This window comes from Mustela erminea, chromosome 1 (genome assembly GCF_009829155.1).
Source record: "Mustela erminea isolate mMusErm1 chromosome 1, mMusErm1.Pri, whole genome shotgun sequence".
NCBI classification, from domain to species: Eukaryota; Metazoa; Chordata; class Mammalia; order Carnivora; family Mustelidae; genus Mustela; species Mustela erminea.
This window is the reverse complement of record NC_045614.1, coordinates 32,230,684-32,251,830: the sequence shown is the minus strand read 5'-3', so window position 1 is coordinate 32,251,830 and position 21,147 is coordinate 32,230,684. Positions and strand designations below refer to the sequence as shown.

At 46.1% G+C, this 21,147-nt stretch overlaps 1 protein-coding gene and 1 long non-coding RNA gene across 6 annotated transcripts in view; one reads left to right on the top strand and one right to left on the bottom strand.

Annotated features, from left to right (window-relative positions):
• The window catches only part of PRICKLE2 (prickle planar cell polarity protein 2), a 320,192-nt gene extending 310,322 nt beyond the window's left edge, over positions 1 to 9,870 (top strand). For all 5 annotated transcript variants that reach the window (XM_032324380.1, XM_032324418.1, XM_032324400.1 and 2 more), the window contains one exon: positions 3,894 to 9,870. In XM_032324380.1, the coding sequence (XP_032180271.1) occupies positions 3,894 to 4,768 (875 nt within the window). In that variant the 3' untranslated portion in view covers positions 4,769 to 9,870. The remainder of the gene's footprint in view (positions 1 to 3,893) is intronic.
• On the bottom strand, positions 1,432 to 4,584 carry LOC116579277. Its single transcript, XR_004281204.1, has 3 exons — positions 4,496 to 4,584; positions 2,418 to 2,466; positions 1,432 to 1,764 (listed from the first exon to the last, which is right to left on the bottom strand). It is a non-coding gene; the product is annotated as an uncharacterized LOC116579277 (long non-coding RNA).
• Positions 9,871 to 21,147: the final 11,277 nt, after the last annotated feature.

Sequence of the window (21,147 nt, the reverse complement as noted above, 5' to 3'; positions counted from 1 at the left end):
GAGCACCAGGACCCCTCCTGCTCTTGACAGAGCATTTTCCTGTGTGGGGGAGGGTTGAGATGGTTACGGTTATCCTGAGATCACAACACGAATCAGCAAGATCACCTCCCAGTGGGACTGAAGCTGCCCTTCTTTATGTTAACCTCCTCATCGAAATAAGAATCTGTTCACATAGCATGATGTCCTCAGAAATGACAGGCTTTGGGGCGTCTAAAAGACAGGGTCAGAAGACAGCTCGTGTGGGAATTTACGGTGTTTGCTCGCTTGTTGATGCCAACGCTGATTCCACTCCAGAGCTGGAGGAGAGAGCCCCGCAGAGATCACTGAGCCCACCTGAACAGCTTTTGCTTTTCCCTGTGATTTTGAAGAATTTTTTCCTTCCCTACTGGATGGAGTTCGTCTGCCCCGAAAACTCATTCATCATCCTTGGTTGCCGACCCACATCCTCTCCGCCCTCAGGTTGAGGAGGTTCTGGAAGTGATTAGGCTGTTGTAAATCAGCTTTTATGATGTGTGTGTCAGAGATAAGCAGCAGAGAAGGGGGGAGTTAAAGAACTCATCCCCTCCTGCCCTGACAGTTACCCCGGTAATGGAATTAAAAAATCTATATGAAAGTACCGTGGTTGGCAGAATGGTTTCTCTGCAGGCATATCCAGCATTTAAAGGTGACTCTTTAATGAGAACCCTGCTTTATTTTTATACCTTGTTATTGAGGTATAACCTGTATATAAGATAAAGCAAACAAAATATTAAACTGCACCTCAAGAAATTTTTCCGTGTGTATCCTTTTATAACCATCACCCAGATCTGGATATAGAACATCCCCAGCACCCTCGAAGTTTCCCTTTATGTCCCTTCCCACTGCCTTGATCTCTGCCACCAAACACAGCCTCAGCTCTTGAACTCCATACAGATGGGATCACACAACCTGTACTCTTTTGTGTCTGCCAGCATTTTCTGTGACATTCATCCCTGTTACTGGGTATCATTGTTCATTCTCGTTGTCATGTGGAATTCTGCCGTTATGATGGTGTCTCCGCTGTGGCATGACTGTCCTCCGGGGCTGGATAATTTTCTGTTGTGGGGACTGCCCAGTGTGTCCACCGTGAGGTGCTCAACGTCGTCTCTCTGGCCTCTGCCCATTAGATGCCAACAGCATACACCACCTGCCCCCCTCCCAACCCCCAGCGACTTCCCTGGGCATGGAAAACCAAACCATTGTATATGCATACACTGCTCGTTTTAAGAAACTTTTTATTTGGCAATAATTTCAAACTAACTGAAATGTTGCAAAAATGGAATGAAACCAATACCCAGAATGTATGCTTTACCTGGATTCACCGTTGATCCCATTAGTTTATTGCTGGTTCTCTCTTGCTCTCTCTCGCTCTCTCTCTCTCTCTCTCGGTCACACACACACACACATACACACACACACACACTGCATTTCCGAACTGTGTGTACACAATGTACACACGCAGTGTATTTCCAAACCATTTGAGAGGAAGTCATATCCAGTTCAGCCATGTACGACCATAGCCTTCCCTGTTTATTTCCCAAGAGGAAGGGTCTTCTCCAACATTATCATAATTACCACAGTAGATTTAGCATCATATGGCTATTAATTGCCCATGTCCCAATTTTTGTCAGTCGTTCCACAGCTATGCTCTCTAACATTCTCACCAGAGGGATCAGGTGTTCTACACAGTTGCCATGGTTCCTTTGTGTTCTTCAACGTAGAACATTCCCTCAGACTTTTATGGTACTGAAAAAAAAAAAAGTTTTAAGGATATAGTCCCCCTTTTTTTTTTCTTAATAGAATTTTCCTCATTTGGGAGCTTATCTAATGTTTCCTTCTGAATCCACTCAGGAAATGTTCCTGACTAGAACAATGTGTGGGTGATAGTGTGTCCTTCTCAGGACCTACGTCGGGAGGCACACAATGTCCAGTTCTGCCTCATCAATGATGTTAAGTTTGATCTCCCCGTCAAAGTGCTGTCTGATTTCTCCGTTGTGTAGCTATTAAATATTTCCTTACAAACTAATATGGAGAAACACTTAACACCGTGAAAATATCCTGCTCCCCCATCAAATTTTATTCCCTGACTTGAGCATAATTTGACTCTTGTGTGAATCAATCTTTATGTACAGTGGTTACAAAATGGTGGTCTTCCAAATCCAGCACCCCCCCTCTGCTCACCATTGTCCGGTGTACAAGAGCCCAGTCTTCTCCCCCATTTATTTATTAGAGGGTTTATGGACTTATTTCCTCCTTTTTCAATGGTTTATAAATCATTACTGTTTTAATGTTTTGACACTCACGTTGCTCAGCTTTGGTGAGTGAGAGCCCCTCATTTTTTCATTTGTAGCACTTCCTTCCTTTCTGGTGTAGCGAGATGTTCCATGCTCCTATCTTACCTTCCCTCCTCCTGTCCCGGAATCGGCCGTCTCTCCAGACTCCTCATTCCTTTTAAGGGGGAATGGTATAAAATACATTTTACTGATCCTCTTTCCTGCTAATTGACATCTGAGTTATTTATAGTTCTAAGCCACTCTAAAGAAAACTTCTCTGAATACCCTTGCACATTTTTGGGACCTATAAACTGATTTCTGTTTGGTGTATAATCAAGAGTAACAATGAAAAATTGTAGCATCTCCACTCTGATTGTACACCCAACAGAAATAATCCATAAGTACACACACACACACCCAAAAGGACACAAATGTTCCAAGCAACCTCATTGATAAAGTGTGTGTGTGTGTGTGTGTGTGTGTGTGTGTGTGTGTGTTTAGCATAAAAAGATACTGCTAAGTAGTATTTCAAAGTGTTCATAACACTAGTTTTGTCCGGGGGTTGGAAGTTGTTGGCCCCCAGCCCCTGGGAAAGAAGAATCAGTGGCCTGGGTCATACTGGGCCATTGTAATCCAAAGACATGTTTTCTGCAACCAGCAATGGCAAAATGGCTCATCTTCCAACAGGTAATGAGTGAAAGTGCTGAGCTTTTACCACCGGGGCCATTCTTAAGCTTCTCTTTTGAGAGTCCTGCTTTAGGGCGGGCAGCATGGAAGTTACTCAGGTCAAGAATCCCCTGCTACTTGCAAAATGGTTTTCATTTAAGTGGTGCCATTGATAGCCTTTAGGGACTGCAGGCCCATTGCTAGAGAGATACCCACTGGTCGTGGTGTTTTAAAAAGTGCCTCCCCCAGGGGAAAAGGAGTATCCTAGAATCCCACTCACATCTTCTGGCTGTTCAGGGCCAATTTAAAACCCCGGAGCAGTCATTCACTAAAGAGCCTGAGAGAGTAAATGTCCCTCTGTGTACACCCAGGGAGCCACTTAGTGTTCCAGACATTTGAGCTGTGGAGCTCAGGGACGGCAGGTGCAGGGGGAAGCTGCTGGAGGCTAACAGGAAAGTGAGTTGCTCTGGTTTCAGGAGATTAGATGCGAGGCTCAGTGTTGATAGGAACTATTTGGGCATGGCCCAGCATGTGTCGCTGAAACCTTCCACATCCAGAATATCTGTGCCATGTACTTATAGTGCAGCCTTAGATCAAAGAAGTAACTGAAGCACTTTTTGTAAAGTGAAATTCTAAACAGAAGAAGCATGCATGAGATGCACAGTAGGTTCCTAGTGACTTCAATGAGCCTTTGGAGGAATTAGTAACTAGTAACATATAGCTGTGCAGATACATTTTAACCAGGTGTCCTCTCTCGGTGGGCACCACCCTCCTGTGGAGTGGGGAGAGAGCTCTCCCAAACATTCTGAGAGCACCTTTGTGCAGTGTACAACTGCGCAACCGTATGCAGCGATCCCGGACAGACGGTGATTCCGATGAGCAAGACTGCACATTTATATTAACCTCCGTGGTCCTCTCTTCCCTCTCTACCCCCAGGCCTGTCCGCAGATGGTGGGGCCAAGCGCCAGGAGCACCTCTCCCGGTTTTCCATGCCTGACCTCAGCAAAGACTCTGGAATGAATGTCTCCGAGAAGCTGAGCAACATGGGCACGCTTAACTCGTCCATGCAGTTCCGGAGCGCAGAGTCGGTTCGCAGCCTGCTCTCTGCCCAGCAGTACCAAGAGATGGAGGGAAACCTCCACCAGCTCGGCAACCCCATTGGGTACAGAGACCTGCAGTCCCACGGCAGGCTGCATCAGAGCTTTGATTTTGATGGGGGGATGGCCAGCAGCAAGCTGCAGGGGCAGGAGGGCATGAGGATCCAGCCCATGAGCGAACGCACGCGGAGGAGAAGTACCTCCCGCGACGACGGTCGCCGCTTCCGACCTCACCGCTCCAGGCGTTCCCGGCGCTCTCGCTCGGACAACGCCCTGCACCTGGCCAGCGAACGCGAGGCCATCTCTCGGTTAAAAGAAAGGCCCCCCCTCCGAGCCAGGGAGGACTACGACCAGTTCATGCGCCAGCGGAGCTTCCAGGAGAGCCTGGGCCAAGGGTCCCGAAGGGACCTGTACGGCCAGTGCCCGAGAACGGTGTCAGACCTGGCTCTGCAGAATGCCTTCGGGGAGCGCTGGGGACCCTACTTCGCCGAGTACGATTGGTGTTCTACCTGCTCCTCCTCTTCGGAGTCTGACAACGAGGGCTACTTCCTAGGAGAACCCATCCCCCAGCCCGCCCGCCTGCGATACGTCACAAGCGATGAGCTGTTGCACAAATACAGCTCCTATGGGCTCCCCAAGTCTTCCACGTTAGGGGGCAGGGGACAGTTGCACAGCAGGAAAAGACAAAAAAGCAAAAACTGCATCATTTCCTAATAGGCTTGGGGTCAGGGAATGGGGGAAGATGGGAGCTAAGAATGTACATTCAGAAACTTGCACTGTTTTCCATTGTAAAGCGCTTTTGGGGGGTGGTGGCTAGAGGAGAAGAGGGAAATGCTGGCCGTGGTGGAGGCAAGGTAATAGACTGACTCAATAGGTAGTCCCAGTTCTCGGCATGTTGAATATTATTTGCACATTTCACTTTGGAAACGCTATAGACTCTGGAGGCCAGGGTTGGTCCCCTCCTTCCCGTCAGTCTGTGTTGAGTCGCCTTTCGCAAGATGGCAAACTGTTTCCCGCTCGCTTATACCCTCTCTGGTTCTCTTACTTTTAGGACCCTTTTTCCAGTAAGTAATTTGTTTATTATTAGCCAGGACCCAAGACTAAGTTATTTACATGTCCATTGTAAATGCAATGTAAATGAGAGTTCTGATAAAATATTTTTGTATTTTGTAATATCAAAGGAATTTCTATATCGTAGGACTCAGTGGAAATTTGCATGCACGCCCAGCGTTGTCTTTGAGTAGTACATTCAGAGGCGGTCCAGGACCGCCTTTTCTTTTTTTTTTTCTTTTTTCTATACAAATTTGTTACATGTCAGTGAGACCTTTTTCAAAGGAGTTTATTCAATTTGACTTTTTGTGGCTAAAAAAAAAAATTAACCATTACACCCAAAGTATTTTATGCTCCATTCTACCTTAAGGAGACATCCTTAAGTCTGCTCCTGCCCTCGGTAGAATTTCTTCTCTACAAAGTGATAGTAATTTTTTTTTTTTTAATTGCAAACGTAACTTTTGCCAATTAGAGAAACCAACCAGTGTCCGTAAACTCCCGTGAGCAACGCCGTCCCTGCTGGGAACATTGAAGTTGCTTGCTGTTGATCTGTCCCTTGGGGAAAATGAAAGTGACTGTGAGTGGTACCCGTCGTGTGATGTCAGCATGACGTTGTTTTGAATGTGGCATTATTTTCTGGTGCTCATGTTTCCTGGATTATATTATCTGCTTTCCTTTACCAAGGCAGACGGAACAGCTGCCTTAGCCTGACAACCGGTTGTCCTCAGTGCAAATGAACTTAAGCAGTAGACATGTAGAAGGTCCTGCGGGGCTCTGGGAGGGACGGGGTGTTCTAGATCGTACGTCATGCGTGGAGAAGGAACAAGGGAATTCGAAAGCAGAAAGCAGGTCAAGGGTAGAGACTGAAGGGGGATATGAAGGAAGGTCAGAGTAAAGAAGAGCTTCGGGAAATGAAGTAGAGTGGGAGGTGACCGCTACCTTGAATAACCACCCCCCCCAACCCAGTGCTTGTAGAAAGAACCCAGTTTAACACGCCCCGTAACCAGAGTGTCTGGGTGACCCAGGAAAGGGAGCAGCTTGGGAGATTTCAGGGTGACGGCCTTGAAGAGCAGATGCTGTTCAAAGGGGGATTTCCGTGTTGAACTTTGGGGACTGTTGGTCAGACAGAAATTGGGCTCAAAAGTGAGTTTGCTTGAAGAAGACATTTAACGGTTGTGTTGTTTATAGTAAAATAAAACTTCCTACCTTGCTTCAGTTCACAATGAAGCCCTTGCTTTCTCTTCCATTCTCCTCCTCCCTTGAATGGATTGTAGCAGTTGAAATAATCCATCGGAGGACCCACCTTTAGTGAGATGTACTGTTGATGTAGTACACGGTGTAACTCAGTGGCCATCTGCCGTGGTGAGGTGAGCGTGGTCTCTTTTCAGTATAGTAGTTAATATTTTCTAATATTTTTTTTTTATGGAGAGAATGTGAGATGTGGCTTTTCAGACACCATCCCAAATGGGTCTGGGGAAAAGAAGGCTGTAAAGGATGTGGAAATGGCACTCCATTCAGGATGTATTAAAATAATTTGCTTTTCAGGTATTAATATGACATTTGTCATTGTCACTGATTTAAAAAAAAAAAAAAGCAATGCAAATGTTGGTTGTGGCTGTTTTCCGCATGCTATCTTCATATCTAAATGCTTCATTACTTATCCAAGCCTCCGGAGAATTAACTCTATTACGTTTGTATAGTAAGTTTGTAAACTGCTTGGCAAAACTGATTAAGAAACAATGTGCAACACCATGCTACTGAAGTGGCAGGTTTCTGGTAGAAATCGGGCGAGTTCAATTTGGAGTTTGGAGTTCCTTGATTGATGAGAATGAAAAGGCATTTTGGAAAAAGAAAAGAGAGACAAAAGTAGATCGCTTAACATAGCAAACAGCTGAAAATCATGTCTGTCCTCTGTGGCCTGGAATCCAATGAAAGAAATTCTCCTGGTAAAAGCTGCTTTCTAAGTCCATCCTCTCCAGAAGTACCCCCTTACCTTCCCCCCATGAGGCTTGAGGCACCCTCTGCAGGAAGAAGAGGGTAGCCTGAAATCGACCCATAGCCACATCCCATGAAGGGGTTGGGAGGACGAAACGATTTCAGAGCTAGCTGCCCAGGGGGCGCCCGGCAGCTCAACTGGCCAGAGCTTGAAATATACTGAGATGGAAGCCTCAGGGTCACACTGTCTCTAACCAAGGTCGCTTCCGTGTGTTCCATTGCGGCTTCTCCCCACCCCACACGCAGCCAGGCGCCTTACAGACGATGCCCACGAGGCTGGTTAAATCATCACAAAGGTGATGGGACCTCTAAGTGAATGCCCCGGAGAGAGCAGGATGTCATGGTTGTAGGAATCCTACCTGTTCGTGATGACTTACACCTAACATAACAGAACTCCGTTCCTGAAAACTCAATGTGTTCTCTTTGGAGGCAAGAACTTAGGGTCCTCACCTGATCCCTCTGTCATAACCACGAGCTCTTCCTCGTCAAGTTTTGCCTGTGAGTGGGGCTTACACTCACCTCTTCCCAGATCTCCTTGCATCTTTGATAGACCGTTCCAGAAAAGTAATTTTTCCTAGTTCCCTCTCATCTCTAATACTTTGGGTTTGCTTTTTCTACCTCTCTTCATATTGGTCCTCTTGGCTTTTGGTGAAAACGACCACTTGGGTCTTCAGGTCGTTTCTTATCGCTGCTCAACTCCATGGCAACAGAACGGGCTTTTTTCCAGGAGAAAGTAGCCATTGACAGTTTCCTAAATGTCCCTGCCAATACATATGACCCTCGATACTGTGAACAGCTTTCTTAGCAGCCTGGTGGCATGGAGGGTGGCGTTTAGGTACCCTTCCTTCTGTCCTATAGTTCCGTGAAGGTGAATGAGGTGAGGGAAAGCAGAACCATGCTCCTAGGTCCTGCGCAGGTTCAAGGTGGGTAGAGTTGTGGATTGGTTGTTGGTTGTTGGTTCTTCCTACATTCACCTTCTCATCACTAGTCCTTCCCTTCTGTCCTCAGCCAGCCCAGTGAACAAGCAATTTTGTCTTTCCAGGAGGGGACCACAAGACAGCTCTTGCTCTTTCTCTGTCCCCATTCTGTAGGATGCTTTTGCACTGCAGCAAACTGTATTGCCTTCTCCTGCGGTGGTTTTCCACTGCTTGGGTCCCCCTCACCGTATCTGAGTTCAGGTGCGGCCAGCGATGACACAGACATAGCACACGCTCTCCCATTCCTGGTAAAACCAGCGAATCTCACCACACTCTCCCAGGGAGCGTGGATGCAGTCTCAAAAATCTTTGTGACGCTCCAAGCACCGAGGATCAGTGGGTTAGAACTGAGGTCATTTGATAACAAATCTCATTTGGGAACTGATTTTTATCTGTCTTTCCATCGTTGCCGTTGGCCCCAAATGGCACACCAACCTTGTAGGAAGCATCATTCGTAAATGACTGTGAGAGCCCCCAGTTCCTTTGTGGGTGCTAAAAGTGGAGACTGACTTCTTTAGGCAAAACAAAGACAAATCTCTTGGGCCTCCTTCTGCATTCCCATGTTCTTGGCCAATTATTACAAGCAGCCTTCTGTTCATCGTTTTGCAGAGGTCAAATAAGAGGCCATCTTATTCTTCGTCTAATCCCACCTTCTAACCAGAAATAACACAAATATTTAAATTCCAAGGAGAAGTGCTCTTTGTGTGTTTCTGTCTAACAGAAACCAGATGCTAATGCCTAAGACAGAGGATCTATCTAGGACCAGAGGAGAGTGGGAAATGAAACCAGTTATCCATTTCATGCCAGAAGAGTTGCTGTTAGCAACCTTTTAGCACCTTGAAGGCGGCTTCAGATTGCCGCCTTTTGAGGTGCATCTCTCAAAGCACAAGGGAAGTAGAAATGAAGCCAGCTTTGCCTGGCCTCCAGTGCTGGGTCCCTTGGGGCCATCAGCAGACACCGGGGCTTGTCTTGTCTGGCCACTTGGAAGCAGTTGTCAAGGTTAGGACCAAGAAAGGATTGGATTCCTTTTCCATTTTCTCGTAACAGTAGCCCAGTCAACACAAGACTGCCATAAACCATGACTCACTGTTGGGAGCTATACTCTTTTATACGCTTACTTCCTGCTGACAAAGCTAGCTTTCCCCAAGGGGAATTTAAAAAGGAGGGAGCAAAGTCACGTCGTGTAGGAAAACATTACTGGTGGTTGAGATGCGATGACTCTGAAGGATAGAAAAAAGAATTGTTCTATCCTGGCAGTTTTCAGAGACATCCCTTCACTCTACTGGGCATTTGGCCATCTGTGTTCAATAGGTCCCTGACCCACCTTTTTTAAGATTTTTTGGAGAGAGTTACCCACTAGTAAGATCTGTTCTCCAGCCTCTGGTTGATACTCCCGTGTTTCCCTAAAGCATTTCGCTTCTACGATGGACCCTGACTTCACATTCTAAGGTCTACAAGTCCTTCATTTTCCTTAGGAAATTAGGACTTTGGCAGTTTTCCCTCTCCAAACCGCATTCTTTCCTGCACAGGATTGCTTTGCCCATCTCGTGCTTTAACTCCAAGTGCGTAAACAAAACCTCAGAGGGTCTGAGAAGGTGAGGCAGGCCAGACTCTGTGTTGTGTGTCGAGTGTCAAGCTTTTTCTAAAGAAGGTCTGCAACGGGCCTTTGGTGTGGGCTCTGCCAGAGACTGTTGTGAACACTTTGCTTGAGATCCGTGCCCTGTAAAATGGATATGTTTTACTGATGTCTGTAATACATTTGTAAACTTCCAAAATAAAATTTGAATAAAAGAAATGTTGCCAATCTTCTCAGTCCTTCCTCCCTTTCCGGATTTCTTGAAATGGTTGCCTTTGAGCGTCTCAACAAGGAAGACAGAGGCTACACGTGTCAGGGGATGAGATTTACTATAAAGGATGAACCCGATGAAGTTGGGATTTTTCAGCTTCAGCGCTGCGGTCGTTTCGGGCCAGTTCATTCTGGCAGAGAACGGGCCCATGCCTTGTAGGATGTTTAGGTCAGCAACATCGCTGACCTCCCTATGCACTAGATGCCAGTCACTCCCCTCCCCCTGAGATGTGACCACCCAAAATCTCTCCATGCCTCATGCCCATTAGGATGGCTGCTATCAAAAAAATAAAGCCTAACTGCAGTGGGGAGGGGTGAGGAAGCAAAGAAATTGGAGTCCTTGTGTGCGTGGGGGAGAATGTAAAATGGTGTATCCTCCATGGAACAGAGCACAGCAGTTCTTCCAAAAATGTACACAGGACCAAGAACACAGATACATTGAGCCCAGAGAGATCTAAAGCGACTCATGGGAGCTGGTGCCCACGATGTCTCGCCCCAAACAGATTCCATTTATCATTAAGCATTTGAAGGATGAATCCTGGGTGGCAACTTCTGTATGTTTTCTTTTGCCCTGCTGCCCTTTAGCAATTTCTGTCAACGTTTTATTTATTTGTTTCAGGGGCACCTGGGTGGCTCAGTCGTTAAGCATCTGCCTTCAGCTCAGGTCATGATCCCAGAGTCCTGGGATCGAGCCGCTGTCGGGCTCCGTGCTCCACTGGAAGCCTGCTTCTCCCTCTCCCTCTGCCTCTGCTTATGATCCCTCTCTTGCTGTCTCTCTCTCCATCAAATAAATAAATAGAATCATTTTTTTAAAAAATGATTCTATTTATTTATTTAAGAGGGAGAGCACAAGCAGAGGAGGGACAGAGGGAGAGAGACAAGCAAACTGTCCCCTGAGCAGGGAGTGCAACATGGGACTCGACCCCAGGACCCTGAAGTCATGACCTGAGCCAAGGGCGGATGCTTAACCAACTGAGCCACCTAGGCACCCCCAAGCATTTAGCAACTGAATCCCCTCTTAACCACTTGTTTGTTGTATCATCTCGGGAAATGTGCGTGTCTTCGCTGAGCCTCAGTTTTTATCTAACTAATGGGAGAGAAATGGTGTCCTGTGCACTTATAGAACTAATGCATGGAAATCTCTTAGAGCAGTGTCTGCCCCTGTACGACCTCAAAACACGAGCTCAAAACATAGTATCTGTTGCTGTGATTACTGTCCTCACCATCTCAAAGAGAAAGAATCGCAGAAACCACTGGTATCTGGTCTAACAGTGCTCCTTTACTTTCATTTAACATAAGCATTAAATGAAGTCTCTAACTGGAGTTAGAGACATCCCCGGGAGGCTTGAATCTTTACTCTATGTAAGAAATGCCTGCAGATAATATTAAACAAAACCAATCTCCTGGTCCTGACCACAGACGCTCTGGTTCAGTGGATCCGGGGTCGAACCCCAGAACCTGCTTTTTTAATAAGGCTTTCCATGTCTGTCTAGTCCGGCAGGTTTGAGGACCACACTACTTGAGACTCTGCCTTAACATTTGTTTGTTTCTTTGTTTTCTTCCAAAACAGATAAACAAGAAGCCTGCCAGTCCCACCCACTTCAGGAGACTCTGATAACATGTCCGTTGGTCAGGTTGGAAAGATCTGAGGCTGGGGTTTACAGTACAATTTTGGAGAATCTGGGGGATATTCACTTTCTCCTGGGAGTGACAGTCTTCACAAGTAGAAGGGTAGTTTAACTGTTCTTAATTTTTCTGAGATACATATATCTCATGACTGCATTGAAGATGGTGAGCTTATTGTGGATTTCAGCCTAACAATTGGTTTGGGTCTGGGAATGGCTACTCTTGGCTCACAACCAGTGGCTTTCACGCATCAAAACTACCTGAGTAGATTATTTAAAATCCAGAGTCTCTGGCACCCCATCCCTAGAAAGTCTGATTCAGCGGGTCTCCAGCAAGACTAGGAAAACTTCATTTTTTCCTAAGCATTCAGGGATCTGAGACCAGCCTTGGGAGAGACAGCTCTGAGCCTCTCTTATCATGGGAAATCCATCCCCTGAGAGCCCTTGGTGCTGCCTGTAGTCCTGCTTGTGTTCCAGAGCTTGCTTCAGAAGGATCGTCTACTCCAATGCTCATCTACCATAGGTGTAGACGCTGGTTTGCTTCCAGCCCACAGTGAGAGATATAGTTCAGTGGATTCGGGTTCGGATCCACTATGGAAACCAGTGTAGCTTCTAAATACAACTAATTTTGTCTGAGAGAGATGTCAAGACAAGAGCCCCAGAAGGAAAGCTTCTCAGAAGATGTGACAGATAAACAGAAACACAGGCTGAAGTATGATAGAGGGAGGATGGAGCCCTTAAAGGACACAATCCAACCCCACCGGAGAGGAGATGCTTTAAGAGTTTCCTCAGGAAAATACTGGCAGCTACTTGTTCCTCTGCAAGGCTAGTGATTCTAGAGACAAAACAGATCATCAAGGTGGATGGCAGCTTTGGGCCATGAACACAACAAGATAGCAAAACAGATGAGACCAGAAGTACCAGAAAGTAAACCCAAGAACTAGAGGAACTGGGGCAGCTATGTTAGGCTAGTTACTTCAAGTAACTTGAACAAAAGGGAAATGGAAAGAGGGTTGATTTGGGGGATACTATGTGTCTTACAAGAAGCTAAGGGCAGCCCTTTCATGAGAGCCTGTACCAGGAAGAGGAAAGCCACCAAGAACTGAGAAGGATTCTATCCCAATTTTTTGAATCTGTTTCCCACCAACTGTCTGCTTAGTCGTCTGCCTTTGCTTTTGTTCTGGGGAGCTCATGGACATATGGGGCTCCACACAGCTCCTGAGTTGTCATTCTCCACATTTAGCCCCTTATTCTCAAGAAAAAAGGGCCCAAGTTGGATCAGGAGCTCCTTCCTGGTCAAATCATCTACTGGAGGAAAGGGCGTGACTCCCGGTGCTAGGATGCTGACAGAGTGCTAGTTTTTGCAGGTGAGGAAACAGTTTTCAGACGGAGAAAGTCCTAGGCTGAACAGAAACCCAAAATGTATCTCCTGTAAGAACTATCCTCGTAACATCCCAAGGGAGGAACCAGGTCTATTATCTGTTGGCTGTATTTCTGAACAGTCACATGCATCTACTTACTGAATTGGAGGTACCTCTCAAGGGGAAGTTTCTACAGTCCTCCAGCCCCATGACTCCTGTGGGCCCAGGCTCAGCCAAGCATTGCCTTCGAAGAAACACAACCCAGGAACCAAAAACTACTATAAACCTATACTTTATCTATCAAACTGAACTGTCTCTCAAGGAAATACTAAAGGAAGAGGTGATTTCTTCATGCACAGTGAATATCTTAAAATTCTCTCTCTCCCTCGCTTCCCCTGCCCACTCTCCTGCTCGTCGTTGCGGACCTTTCCCCCAAACGCTCTTCCCTAACTCTCAACCTGCGCCCCCCCCCCCCACACACCTAGTGCTCAGATCTCTTCTGTCCCACTTTCCCTTCTCCCTCACCTGCTCTTGATTCTGTAAATCAAAGAAGCCACTCTCTGGGGGTTCATTTTTACCTCTTCTTTGCTCACTACTCAGACTCCCTCCTGACGATGCTGCTTTTGACACTGGATGAATTTTTTTTTTTTCCTTCCCAGGCTGCAGGGACCAAATATTTCCTCTGACTGTTTAGCCTGTGTGAATTCCATCCAGTGGGTGGTCTCACGCCTGGTAAGAGGAGGGCTCTGGGAAAGTCGTTGTATCTGTTCTCATGGTCAAGACCCGTAACCTAGGAAATTTTTGTGGTAGACAAGATCTCAGGTTTGGCCCCTGCTCTCTGTCTTCAGCTCGTTTTGTCTCACGGAGAAGTCTAGACATGACCGTGAACATACATGCCACAACTGCTGGACAGCCCTGCATGAAAGTCCAACCAAACTCATCTTCCTGCTAACCAGCGTGGTCTCTCCCTTGCCCCTAGACCTTTGGACTTGCTGCTGTATCTGCTTTAAACACTCACACTTCTGTCTCTTCTCATTCTTCAGCTCTCAGTTGGACACAAATTTCCTTCATGATGAAAGAGTTGTTGGAAAGTTGGAAATAGGTATCTCTGCCTTGGGCTCCCAGGGTCCCTGCATGTCCCCATCACTGTCTTTTAAGTAAAAGTTTTCCCTCTCCTTTATAACTTGTACTCCGTGCAGAACGGTGTCCGGCTGTCTTATCAACACTGTTTTCCTGGGTCCTAGAAGGGAAGTCAGAAGGAAGATTCTTAAAAATTTTGGTTCAGTAAATAAAAAGGGCCGAGAGAGATCACGGGCTTAGTCTTTTATATCTTTGAGTGTCCGGGTTCCCTCTGAAGCTCCAACTTTCCTTCCAAGGCAAAGGCTTTTCTCCTCTGAAGGATGAGTTGCTGCAAGGCAAAATTTCACCTGCAGCCCCTGATGATCAGGTTGGCATTACTGAATTTCCCCCAAATTGGTATTTTTTTTAAACTCCAGCTAAGCATCCTGTTTTCCAATTTCAAAGAGTAATAGTGCCCTTGGACTCCATAATGAAGCAACCAACATTTCGAGTATTATCAACTATAAATGCAAAAACTGAAGTCAAGGTCTCGTGCCGCTGAATCATAAGCAGATGATTTATGATATAATGAAAGAACCATCCCTGGGAAGTGAAGGTTTAAGAATAATCAAATCCAAATTGATCTGGAAAAATGCTACCCAGGAATAAACTTATATCAGCAAATGGAATAAATTACCATATTTCAACATACTTCTTTCATGGACCTAGTGCTAATTACACCACCGTTGTTTATTGGGAAATGTGCCTGAGCAAGCCAGGACAGAATCAGAGCACCCTTTGTAGGTAATAGAAATCTACAGCTGAATTAGAAATAAATGAGATGGTACAACACTGAATAAAAGCCCCTGATGGCTGAAGAAACACAAAGAAAGACGTTGATGCTTTCTATCCAGTAAAGTGAGCCTATATTAAAACTCTAACATAGTTTATTTCCTATATTCCTTTCATTTCAAAATGATTCCCAGATAAAGAACTCAGGAAATAAAGTGGCCCATTTATTTGCAAAATCTATCCTCTTAAACTCATCTATCAACTGTGTCAAAACTGTTCCTCAGTTCTGCACAATAATGATTCAGGGGCATTTTTTTGGGTAAAGAAGGTCATATCTGAGACATTTAATGCCCACTGACTATCCATGTGTTCCCTTCCACTCCCAACCCCCTTACAGCTGGGTGGGGTCATACAACTTGGGCTGCCCAAAACACGGAGGACAAGCGAGGTGTCCCTTCCAGACTAAGGTGGTGAACCAGCCCTACGTATCTATTTGCCTACTGTTTCTCCTTCCAGACCACGGTGATCTGGATGCCTCGGGGTAAGATGCTGGGTCACTGGACAGGAGCAGACTTCCCTGGGTCACCATATGCATGGAAGAAGCCGTAACTTATTCCGTAACAAGCTTTGTGGGAACAAGATATACACCTCCATTGAATTCAGTGGTAGAGATTTCAGGGTTAGACCCACACTGTTGTCACTAATACCTGGGGGCAAATCTAGAAGGACCTCTCAAGGTTCTTTCTAGTCTGGGTGATCTGGTCACGTGAGTCACTCCATGGCCATGAGAAGTTCTGAAGCCCAAAGGGGGTCAGTGTTTTGGATGTGGTTTCTTCGTGTGTTGGCTTGGTTGGTTTGGTTGGTTGCTTGCTTGCTTTGGTCTGGTTAAAGTATTCAGTTATTTAAGCTTCCAACCATGAAAATGGGCTTAGAGAGCTAAATTCTACAAGGCTGTAAGCTCCAAGCATGTGCATATCTGTGCCATTGCATTCACACATGTTAAGCTCAGTCAGTACCTACAGAGAGTATGGTTTTGATAAATATTTGTTAAACAAAAGGAATAAAAGAATTAAAGAATTGAAATGACCCATGCAAAGAGAATCCAGATGGCATGAGCCCTCCATCAACCCGAGTGTTGCCCTAGAAAGACTGGGGAAGACTTTCTCCTCCATGCAAAAGCAGAGGCTCTGGAAGAAACCACTAAGTTCAATTCCCTGGATCGTACATTCCTTCCACAGATATTTACTGAGCACCTACTGCGTGCCTTATTCTTTTTTTTTTTTTTTTTTTTTAAAGATTTTATTTATTTATTTGACAGAGAGAAATCACAAGTAGATGGAGAGGCAGGCAGAGAGAGAGGGAAGCAGGCTCTCCGCTGAGCAGAGAGCCCGATGCGGGACTCGATCCCAGGACTCTGAGATCATGACCTGAGCCGAAGGCAGCGGCTTAATCCACTGAACCACCCAGGCGCCCCTGCGTGCCTTATTCTAAGGTTCATGATAAAACAGTGAATAATGTAAACAAACTTCCTATTCTCATGGAGCTCCCCTTTGCTTTTCCCTCATCTTTTTTTAAGCCAAACTTTGACTTGCAGAAAGACAAGTTTTCAATTATCCAGTTATCTGAGCTATCCAGTATGAAAAAACAAGGCCATGGCAGAAGGTCCGAGTATCTCCCAAAATATCAACTCCATAAACCCCATGTCCCCGGAGCTCCTGATTAGGAATCAACCAGCTTTGCTTCTCCGTCCACTTCTGCTGCTTCGCCTCAGAGATCGTCCCCTCCCTGTTTCTTATTTGAACTGAGCGGTTGACCCCTACCCTCCTCCCTGGCCTACTTCATCCTTACGAGAAGCTGTTTCTCTCCATGGGCTTCTCTTTCATCTTCTCAGCGGACTGTGCTAATGAGCAAACTTCTAAGTAGCAGACATGGTTCATGTTGGAAACGGCTCGCTAGGCTGCCCTGTGTTAAACATCCCCCGCCGGGGAACAGAGCTATGAGCTTCTTCAAAGGGGTCACCACATCTCCAGAGAAATGCTCCCCAGCAGTCCCAACTGAAGTCTGCCCTGAGCTGGCCCAGGGACTCAAGAAAGAAGCTTGGTTCTTCCATCCGATCCCCACAGTAGTGCCTGAGCCCATGTAGGGTGGGGGTCTAAGCGGTGCACAGTGCTCTGGGGGGGCTAGCACAGGTGCACGCTGCTGATCCTCTCTCCCCTGCCAGCGCTCTCCTCCCCTAACCACCCCATCACAGGGGCTCCAGGCAGCTGTAAATATGTGGCTGACCTGCTCTCAGGGATCTGGGATACAGGGACCTTCACCATCATCCAGTCCTGCCTTTATGCCTCCTGCAGCCCCTCAAATGCTTGGCCAGTTTTGCATGGACCCAAGCTCACCCATAAGGTATATGTCACCCAGAAGCATGTTTTCCCCTGAAAGGGGTCTTCAGGGCAGTTCTCTTCCTTTCTCTTCTTTCCAGCTCTGTGTTTTGCAAATGAATGCCATCCACACTGTCCTGTAAATAAAACTTTTTTTTTTCTTTTTCTTTTTAAGACAGAAGCCAAGAGCTCAGAACACAATTCTCAGGCACACCAACCAGGGCACAAATAAGTTTTCAACCTCAAGTGACAGCTGAGAATAAAATCTGTAGTATGGACAACGTGCCCAGCTCCAGAAGCAGCCTGGAATGGACTAGAACCCCAGAGAGCAGGAACTCAGGAGGTGTCTGAGTCTTCATGTGCTCTCTTGGAGGGTCCCTCACTTCTGTTTTCTCCGCTGCCCTGAAGATGGGCCAGCGACCATGAGCCCATAGCAAAGAGCCAGTTCTGTTAGGTGGGCCATCCAGATAAATAACATGGGTGCCAACAAATAAAACCACACACGAAATACCGAAAGCCCTGGAGAAGGAGCCTTTGTGCTACATCACTGAGGCAAGAATGAGCCTCCCCTGTGGAACCATCGAACCCAGCTTTCAGCCGAGAATGTGACTCCTCTGGACCAACAGGGAAGGGGGAAGGATATGGAGGGCTTAGCCACCTAATGGTTCCAGGAGTTTGAAATCTAGACAGGATGTATGTCTCTGCATCCTCTGAATGGATCTTTGTCAAAAATGGTGAGAGCATCAAGGGAAAAGCTTCTCGCTAGACTCGGCCCAGTATCCTCTTTCATCTTCTCAGCTGGCTGTGCTAATGAGCAAACTTCTAAGTAGTACACATTGTTCATTTTTATAGGAGCCACACTCAGTGGAATGAAATTAAGGGAATTATCGTATCTTGTGCATGCTTACCAGTTCTATTTTTGTATTTCAATTGGATACATGATTTTTCTCTTGTCACTTCCTTCTCTGAGACTACACCTTGAGAAAGATACCTGTGTTGTAAGTACAGCTTCTCTCCCTTGTGTCTGTCACCTTCCATCACTAAGGACGGAAGTTCCGTGTTTAAGCCATCAGAAATAATATCTGTGTGATCAGGGTTCTGAATTCAGTTGCTCAGAATCCTGGGACCAGGATCGGACCCAGAGCCTGCCCTCACTGTGCGGTGGAAGAATGTTAGTAGTACACCCACATGTATGTGCATGTGTAATGATCTGTTGTTTTCAGGAATTGTAGACATCTGCTGAGACAGAAAGATTTGTTGCACTGGTTTCAATCCACCAAAGATATTTATTTAATGATGTGTTATGCCAAAGTTTTCTAAAAATACCACTTTTCAAGGGCTCCTGAGTGGCTCAGTGGGTTAAAGCCTCTGCCTTTGACTCAGGTCACGATCCTGGGATCAAGCCCTGCGTCGGGCCCTCTGCTCAGCAGGGAGCCTGCTTCCCCTTCTCTGTGCCTGCCTCTCTGCCTACTTGTGATCTCTGTCTGTCAAATAAATTAAAAAAAATTTTTTTTTAATTTTCTCCGCTGAGCAGAGAGCCCGATGCGGGGCTCAATCCCAAGACCCCAGGATCACAACCGGAGCCGAAGGCAGAGGCCCCAACCCACTGAGCCACCCAGGTGCCCTAAATAAAAAATTTTTTTTAAATCTTTAAAAAAATAAAAAATAAAAATACCACTTTTCAGCATAACATAGAGAGAAGTGGAATCACTACATTGTACACCTGACATGAATGTAACATGTGTATCAACAATACTCAAATTTTTAAAAAATATTTTAAATACCACCTTTCTATTTTTTAGAAATAAGCTTTTTTGCTAAAATGAGACCATGAAAGAACATGTAAGTGTTGTCAACCCCTGTTACAAATCTTAGGTATTGCAAGTGAATGTCTCTTTTCTTTTCTTTTTTTTCTTTAGATTTATTTATTTTAGAGAGAGAGAAAGAAAGAGAAAGCACACACACGTTTGCATGCATGTGAGTGGGGAAAGTGCAGAGGAAGAGGGAAAGAGAGAATCTCATGCAGACTCCATGCCAAGCACAGAGCCTCCGGCTTGATCTTAAAACCCTGAGTTCATGACCTGAACTGAAATCAGGAGTCAGATGCTCAGCCAACAGAGACATCCAGGTGCCCCACAAATGAGTTTAAAAGAAGTTAGGGGGCGCCTGGGTGGCTCAGTGGGTTAAGCCGCTGCCTTCGGCTCAGGTCATGATCTCAGGGTCCTGGGATCGAGGCCCGCATCGGGCTCTCTGCTCAGCAGGGAGCCTGCTTCCTCCTCTCTCTCTGCCTGCCTCTCTGCCTGCTTGTGATCTCTCTCTGTCAAATAAATAAATAAAATCTTAAAAAAAAAAAATTAAAAAAAATAAAAGAAGTTAGGGTGCTGTATTAGGGTTTTTTACTTCTTATTTTTACTTCTTATTAAAAGAAGTGAGGGTGCTGTATTAGGAAAGAACCCATTCACCGTTCAGTCCCAGAGAGCATCCTAAGAGTTTTTATTACCAAATTTTTATATTTTTAGGGCCCACAGAGTGTGTCTGACCCATACTAAATGCTCAACAAAACATCCTTTCCCATGATCACATTAAGAACATCCCATGTACAGCCACTGTACTTGGTACCAGACATACTTAAAAAGACATTGCCACTGCCCTTGAGGAGTTCAAGGTCAGAGGTTTCACAGAGGAATAGTCAGAAAGGTTTTTCAAAGGAATTACCTGAGTTTGATTTGGAAGGATATGCAAGGGTTCCGCTGAAGATGTTGTGGAAAGGCAGAAGGAACCACAGAGTCAGTGCTCTGCAACATAGAAGAGTGTGCCGTATTCGGGGAATACTGTGCCATCAGCATGGCTAGGAGCCTTGGTGCTAGGAGGTGACTCTGGGGAGGCAGATGGGGTGGGCAGTGAAAGGCTGTGGGTGGCAAGCAAAAGAGTCAGCTTCATTTTTCTGGACAGTGAGGAGCTGTTAAGTTTCTTAAGTAAGAACATGAAGTAATTCCACTTGTTTGGCAGAACAGGATAATTTCGGAGTGGAAGGAAAATGGAGAGCCGGGGCAGAGACATTGTCGCATCAATCCAAGCAAGGAAGCAAGTGGAGGTCCGGAACTGCCCAGTGGGATCCGAACAGTGGGCATCCGAAGGGAGGAATTGGGAAGAAAAGCTGGAAGTTTGGTAAGAAGAGGCCACATGATGAAGCCATTGGAGATGGGCTGTGGGAACCAGCCAGGAGATGGAGTGCTTTCCTGGTATTGGGATATTTCTTTCCTCAGCTGGGGCTTTCTGGGGACCTGGGATCCCCTGAACGGGAGCTAGGCACAGATTCAGACCCTCACATTCTGCTTCTAGCTCTGTCCTTTGCCAACTGTGTGCCCTTGGGCACATTTGTTGCTTTCTCTATGCCCCGGTTAGAAAAAGACACAAGATGTGAGAGGCAAAGATATTCCCATTTACTAAGAGAAGAGTGGGTACAAATGAAGCCCAGGTAGGCTGAGCCGAGGAGAGAAATGCAGTGGTTTGGCTGGTTGGCTCCAGGTCCTTCTTGCTATCCTCACTCCTATGGACCTTCCTTGTTTTCAGGTGAAAATCATCACCCAGCTACCCAGCCTAGGGCTATAGCTGGGAGAGGTCTAGGCGGTATAGAGGGAGAAGAGGAGGTCCTTGCAGACAAGCCAGTTGAACTGCAGATGGGACAGGCCCCTGTTTATCTTCCCAGTGGAACACCACATGGTTTCCACTCAGTCTCTTCCAACCAGGATGGTCAAGGAAGGAATGAGGAGCAAGTAGTCAAGCCTTCGGGTCTGATCCACAATGCAGACCATCTGTGAGCCTCAGAGAGACACAGAGTTGGCCAGTGCTGGTTGGTGGGAACGCGAACTGGTACAGCCATGCTGGAAAGCAGTAGGAAGTTTCTTCAAGAAGTTAAAAATAGAACTATCCTATGATCCAGCAATGGCACCTCTAGATTATCTAGGTATTTACCTAAAGAATGTATAATACATTATCTAGATAATGTATTAT